The 980-nt window shown below is 45.9% G+C and overlaps 1 protein-coding gene across 1 annotated transcript in view; it reads right to left on the reverse strand.

The window, feature by feature from the left end:
• The window catches only part of TSPAN10 (tetraspanin 10), a 1722-nt gene extending 1660 nt beyond the window's left edge, over positions 1-62 (reverse strand). The window contains exon 1 of the mRNA XM_009076968.1: positions 4-62. Within this exon, the coding sequence (XP_009075216.1) occupies positions 4-62 (59 nt within the window). The remainder of the gene's footprint in view (positions 1-3) is intronic.
• Between the last annotated feature and the right edge of the window lie 918 nt (positions 63-980).

A 980-nucleotide genomic window follows, 5' to 3' on the forward strand; every position in this document is an offset into this window, starting at 1 on the left:
TGGGGCAGCAGCCGAGTGCTCTCCCCGTGGGGCTGGGCCAGGCAGCCTCTGCTCAGCGCCATCAGCACCACCTCGTGCCCAGACCCCAGTCACACTCCCATCATGTGAGGGGCTGTGGGCAGGCTTAAACCGAGCTCTGGGTGCCGCCCCACAGCTGGGCACGGTCCTCCACCCCTCCCCACAGCTGCCCCCCATCCCCTGCCACCGAACGAGGGAGTAGAACTCCCATCACAGCACTTTGGCATCAAGCACAGCATTCCCAATGCGCGAGGGATGCTCTGCCAAGCTCCATTCCCAGCTCCAAACACTCCGGTCTCAGACATAGAAATCATACATATCCACTAATTTCCAGACATATTGATAAATCATTTCCCTAAATTATTATCCTAACCCCACCCCTCATTAGAATATCGTGTACGCTCATTAAATTGAGGCTGTGGTCCCAGGGGGTCCCAGGGCTCTGCTTTTGTGACCACCTAGCAGCTTAGTCTGTGAACTTTGGCTGCTCTCCCTGTGCCTTTAGTCCTTCTATTTCTGGGCTTTTGCCTAGGTCAGGTGTACACATTGATCACATCTTTGTTCTCCTATCTTCTTGTTCCAGCCATTCGTCTCCTGCTTCCTGCTCAGTGAGCATGGAGCCTAAAACACACAGCTCCCCATTTCTAGCCCAGTAAGCACATCCTACACATCTGCTTTTCATTATCACCCAGCACATAGAGTCCCACATTTCTAACCCAGGTAACGTGTCCTACCCACTTTGCTTTAATTGCCCAAGGGCAAAATTCTCTAATACACTTTGTTTTAATTATTGTCCAATAGACATCAATTAATAATAAAAATAATAGGTATAATATAGAATTAATAGATATATATTATATATTGCATAGTATTGTTTAGTATATATAATGTACTATATATTAGACATAATAGACAGAAGATATGCTAAATATTATATTGTATAATATATAGTAGATATAATG

The sequence above is a fragment of the Acanthisitta chloris genome, unplaced genomic scaffold, assembly GCF_000695815.1.
Source record: "Acanthisitta chloris isolate BGI_N310 unplaced genomic scaffold, ASM69581v1 scaffold7876, whole genome shotgun sequence".
Classification (NCBI taxonomy): Eukaryota; Metazoa; Chordata; class Aves; order Passeriformes; family Acanthisittidae; genus Acanthisitta; species Acanthisitta chloris.